The sequence below is a fragment of the Lutra lutra genome, chromosome 3, assembly GCF_902655055.1.
Source record: "Lutra lutra chromosome 3, mLutLut1.2, whole genome shotgun sequence".
Lineage (NCBI taxonomy): Eukaryota > Metazoa > Chordata > Mammalia > Carnivora > Mustelidae > Lutra > Lutra lutra.
Genome location: NC_062280.1, coordinates 87,586,501 through 87,592,500, shown reverse-complemented (window position 1 = coordinate 87,592,500; position 6,000 = coordinate 87,586,501). Strand labels below are relative to the sequence as shown.

At 36.2% G+C, this 6,000-nt stretch overlaps 1 protein-coding gene across 4 annotated transcripts in view; it reads right to left on the bottom strand.

Annotated features, from left to right (window-relative positions):
- Positions 1-6,000, bottom strand: part of ZEB2 (zinc finger E-box binding homeobox 2) — a 135,676-nt gene that overhangs the window by 6,101 nt on the left and 123,575 nt on the right. For all 4 annotated transcript variants that reach the window (XM_047722432.1, XM_047722434.1, XM_047722435.1 and 1 more), the window contains exon 9: positions 5,142-5,322. In XM_047722432.1, coding sequence (XP_047578388.1) covers positions 5,142-5,322 — 181 coding nt within the window. The remainder of the gene's footprint in view (positions 1-5,141; positions 5,323-6,000) is intronic.

Sequence of the window (6,000 nt, the reverse complement as noted above, 5' to 3'; positions counted from 1 at the left end):
GGAGAAGAAGTCGTTGGAAAACACAAAGTAGAAAAAAGGATGACATGGAGGCTGAGCTAATCCCAAAAAGTGTTTTCCCCTCGAAAGTTTTCCATGAGATGTCAGCCACTTGTGGAGTGTTAAAATACTCTTCAGCTAGAGAATGCTGTATTTCCTTTGGCATTCCAGGCAGTTTTTAACCAGTGTTTGGAACTTGAAACTAGTGCCAAGCCTAAACACATCTGGTTGATTCCAGGCCACAAATAGCACTGGAATGCCTTCAACACCTTCTGAAGCTGCCATACTTAAAAGTTTATTTCCAAAATAGAATGGACCAAAAAAAAAAAAAAAATTATCAGACTGATGCTCCAGAGTTAAAGTCAGAAATGTGTCATGTAGGGCACTAGATATTATCCTAACACACATGAAGCTATGTGATTATATTTCCTAATACAAACTTGCATTTCATCAAATTAAATTATAAACCGGCCTTAGTAGATTCAACCCCATTTTCATTTGCTAAGTGTCATGTTATAAGATTAGGAACCCATTCTACACACTTCAGGTATTCAGTTATATGGTGATATATAATCTCAATTAGTAATCAAATATCTTTAATAATGTTATTGAATGCCTCTAGGGCAATCGACTATTTAGGAAACGCTGTAGGCTGCTCTTTGTTATTTCATTAATGGTCTTTATCTTACTGGAATGTCCAATATAAATTTAGTGATGACGGATGTGGTAAGGCAAGTACTAAGTTCTGGAATAGGAAGTTATTTACCTGCAAGAGAAGAAATTAGAAAAATATTTGTTGGTGACTACTCATTGCATTGGAAATAGGGAAGATTCTGGTAATCTACTTCAAGGCAGTTAATGGTCTGAAGAGAAAAAAAAGGTATAATTCAAACCACACAAGAACCACTTCTTAGCTCTTAGAAAAGATGTTTTGAATGAGGCCAACTGGATAACAGAAAAGGGAAATCCAACGGCGTGCCAAGAGTTTGGAAAGACAGGGTGTTTTCCATTCGATAAGACCACCATGGTGGGAAGGTCCTTTAGCAGGAAGCAGAAGTATATTTGGGAAAAAGATAGAGGTCTGGCCTTTCAGAAAACTTCAAGTTATGATGCACAGACTTGGTCTGTCATGTGTCCTTGGACCTTAAAGAAAAAGATGCTCTCAGGGACAAGGATAAGACGTGTCAGACAGTGGTTCATTCATAGGGGCAGGATGGTGCTGGTTTAGATCGTGGAGACGGTTTGGAGTCTGATTGCCTCAGTTTGATTGTGTCTTTTACAACTAGCTGTGCAACACAGGCATGTTAACCTCTCTGAGGATCAGGGTCCTTGTTGGCATAAAGGAGGTCATTTGGGGGCCCTAACTTGTGGCCCAGGCATAAGGAATAAAAGAGGTAATGTAGTTAAAGTGGTTAGTACAAGGATTGCACGTAGTAAGCACTCAATTAATGTTAGATAATTTTATTTGTTTTTATCAGTACACGTTCAATAACTCCCCAAGTGCTAAGCAAGATAAAGAGCAGGGTACATGGAAGAAGTAAATCTGAATGGAAAGAAGAGAAATTGTAGATGAAAAATTTCTCGGTGCTTTAGTTGCTACAGCATGCGTAGGGAGAACTGTCCTACAACCTCCTTTGGATGTCTCATCAGCTCCGGAGCACAGGAGGTGAGAGAGTTAGGTGACTTCATGATCAGCTGTGAATAATTGTGAATGAACATCACAGTGACCACAGCTAAAATGGCTCTCTTTTTTCCAAAGGAACAAAACACAGAGCAGTGTCCTGAGAGAGAACAGACACTCTCCAGGACAAGTTTCAAGGCCTGTTAGAAATGCATGGGGGATGCTCATTAAGCTGCAGTCTATTATATAGGTATTCTGGTTACAGGCGATCAATTTTCAGGGAATTCAATCAATAATAAACAACATGCTAATAATAGAAATACATTAATTCTATAGTACGAACTGACAATCTGAAGGAATAAAATATGCAGCTATTATACCATGCAAAGGACAGAATTTGGGGGTGGGTTGGGGGACTGAGCTAAAACTTGCACTAAATATTCTAGTACTCTCCAGAAGTGTCACTGGTAAGAATTTAGTAAGTTCAATTTAAGTAGGAACAGCCTTGGAATTTCATCTCTTTTTAATTTGTTTGTTTGGTTTACCTGCTTCAAGTCAAGATTCCTGGAATTAAATTTCCACATGAACACGATTCAGAATATACCCAAGTTGACACTGAGTGAATCAAACTTTTTAGGGTAATTTTTTTCCCTAATCTCAAGGTTCATGATTCACCTGACAGCTAGAATGATAACTGAAATTAATAAATGGAAGGTTTGTGGTATGAAAAATATTATCGTATAATTGAGAAACAAAATTGACTGGTAATTTATTTAAAACTTTGACTTTATCTATGCAAAAGTAGAAACATTTTTATTACTTTTCTGAATAAGGTAGGTTTAAGAGTACCTACCACAATGTCTCAATAGAAAAAGTACTCAATAAATGTCAGATTTAAATTTTAGTGGAATACAAATGAGTTCGTGACAGTGCCTAAAAGGAGTTTCAGATTTTGTGCTTCACTGTCCTGACTTGTGACAATTAATCCCACTGAAGTCAACTTCCCAGTCCTGATCCCAGTCCAGGCCCCAGGAAAAGCAAGCAAGCAATACACCATCAGTAAGTGAAATTAAGCATTATGTCTTTGGTGTCTGCCTAGGAAATAAACAGTTCAAGGTAAAAGAGCACAAGATCTCAAGAAAAGGCAGCTTGTAATTTCCTTCTTAACTTCAGCCATTCTGTATGCTAAATTGTGGACAGGTGTAACAAACACACTTTATCAATGACACATTTGTAAAATCAGCACATAATCAAATGACGATTCAACTTCATTTCCCAATCTTAGGATCAATCAACCCAGAGACTGTTCTCATGTACAATTTTCACATTAGTACATTCTCAAATTATTACTAATACTTAATATAAATAAATGGAAGGCTTCTGGGGCCCAATTAGTGAAGAAAATGGACTAAATTTTTACATACATCACAGTGCTAGAAAATTCATGAAGAACTTCAAGGTGATGGAACCTAATACACTGACAGCAATAATGTCATGAGATGTTTGGTCAAGAGACCAAAAAGTTAACACACTAGAAACTCGACAGGCCAGGGAGCCAACAGGAGGATAATTAATCACACATTTAAAGAAGTCATTGGATGGTTAGGATCTTGTTGCTATACATTACTTCTAGGCAGCAGATCTTCTCACATCTTAAAGAACCAAGACACTTTATTTTTATTTTTTTAAATACAGCGTTGTTTTCAGATTGATTATGCATATTTATGTTTGTCAACTTTTGGGTCTCTCAACTGTCTATATGCCTATGAAGTTTATGGACTATCTCATTTATAAGAAATAAAGATATTGACGGGATGTCAATATGTATGATAGCCCTCACTAAAATAAAAGTTTTACACTCACCATGTAGTAAATGATAGAGTTTGCATATGGTCATATAATAAAACCAATCAGAGAGGGAAAGATGCCTTCAGTGATGTGCCTATTGTAGCTGAATAATGAAATACAAAATATATTTGAGGTTGATTAAAATATTAAATTTAGATATGAAAATATCTTCATAAATATTTAAATCGGACTTGGTACTAAAGAAAACATCTATAGATATCTCTGATAAAAGACAAAATTAGGAAAATTTTGGCATTTCAAACACGGAATTATATCACACAAGTATAGAAACTATTGGGACTTGCTTTTCAAACTAGGCTGTCTTTAACGTATCTTTAATTGAACTTTAAAAATAATAACAATATCAGACCATTGAAGAAAGAGAGATTACTGGGGTACTGTTATTTATCAACTTTGTTCTCTTCACCAATATCCTCCAGCACCTCCTGTTCCCCTAGCTTCCTCCCACTCTCAGGCTGCCTCCCACACATGCTCAGTGAGGGAAGAAGCAAGATGAGGAGGAGGACGGCTCCCCAAGGATAGTTTTCAATCACTAAAAAGCCACATACTTAGTCAGAATACAGCAGATAGTACTCACATTATTACCCTTTCTTCTTTTATCTTTTTTTTTTTTTTTGTCTTTTCACCACTTTTCCCCTAAGAGCACTGTTAGGCTAATTTTTTCACTCTATATTAAAATGTTTGATACTAGACTTTCTCATTTAAAAAGTGAGTTTTTATATAATTTCCCCCTGCCAATATTTTCATTGAGATCCTACACTCTTTCTTTTCCCATCTAGGGCCAGTACAGTGTGCCAAATATCTAGAGGAGAAAAGTTGGAACCAGAGGCTGGGTTGCTTTGTGGTTAAAGGTGGAGGAAGGAGGAGGAAGGAGGGAGTGAGCACAGGTGCAGCTCCACTATGGAGCTGCAGATCGGATCTTGGATTGTGCGAACCAACATTGCTTCACATTATGGTCCTTTGCCTTTCTTTTAAAAAATTAACCCACTATCTCACTACTCGTAGGGAAGAACTAGGCCGCTATCTTGTCAACTCTGTATAATTGTTTCTAATTAGTAATGCATGAATTGGAAATAAGCTAATTAAATTTAGAAAGTTTTATTTTAGTCTTCCAAATAGAAGTAGTTTCCGTAGCTCATTTGGCATATTACTTTACTTATACCTTTTTCTCTCACAGTACTAACACTTCCACCGTGTTCAAAAAATGGCCAATTTATAAGACCAAACAGAACCACCTCTAAGGTGCAGCTTACTTGAAGTTTGGCTGATAAATCTAATACATCACTGACTGAATTTTTCATTAAATTTTTACATAGAGCCATTGCAACTTGAGAATTTGAACATATTTTCAATAACTGGCTTGTGTCATGCCATTTCCTGGCCCTGGCCACTTAAATGTACCTTCGACAGGATCCGTGAATTTGGCTTACAGATTAACTTGAAAGATAGGAAGACAAGCACACTCATAAACACATGAATGATCCAATAAACAGGCAACAAAAAAGTCCTACGGAGCTAGGCAAAAGCATTATTTCTTCCTTGTTGAAGGTATCAGCATATGCTACATCTTATGTCGCACAAGTGTACTCATTAAATATTATGAAATGTGCAGCAGGCCGGGAAGCTCTAACTAGCTAGTCAAAGTCACTCATACCTGTGTGTTCGTATTTATGTCGCAGAAGGGAACTGCTTTTCTGGAATGTCTTGTCACATAAGTCACATGCATACATGCCACTCTCTGTCTTCTTGATCTTCTTTCGAGACAGACAGGAGTCGGAGTCTGTCATGTCATCTAGGCCTGACATGTAGTCTTGTGCTCCATCAAGCAATTCTCCCTGTGATATAATCACATAGTTCAACATAGTCTCTTCTCCTTGTGTTTACACCAAACAATTTCACGTAGGCTGACATTTGGAGAACCTCAAAAGTGCTTGCTATTAATCAATCTCATTTAAAAAACAAAACAAAACAAAAAACAAATACTACTTTCCATGAACAATGTATGAGGTCTCACCTTTCAACCAAAATATAAACCTCCTCCATCCTGGATGGTAGAGCTCATTGTTTTTTAAGGGTAAAAAATGGTCAACTCTGAAGGTCAGAAAAACATAAAATTTTCTAAAATCCTCGGTTTCCTTTATATCATGAAATATCCACAAATGAAAATCAAACATCAGAATTTGTGTATTTTTCAATGTGGTTAACTTTAGAAATGATCTGTAGCTGTAGAAACCCCATTTTAATTGAATTTTATATTTAGGTACAAAATGTTATTATTATGCAATCCATTTAAATGTATGTCTACCAACTAAAGGCCTCAAGCTATATTTTTATATTTAATTTTCTAATTTGAAATAGGGAATATTAATAACACTTTTTATCAATGTTCTATCTATGTTAAAACAGCCTTCAGCATTGAGCAATAATGAATGTGGATCAGTAAATTATTAAATTTCTTGATATTTATTTTGTCTTGATCCAAAGGAGTACAAACTTGCATGATAACACACATT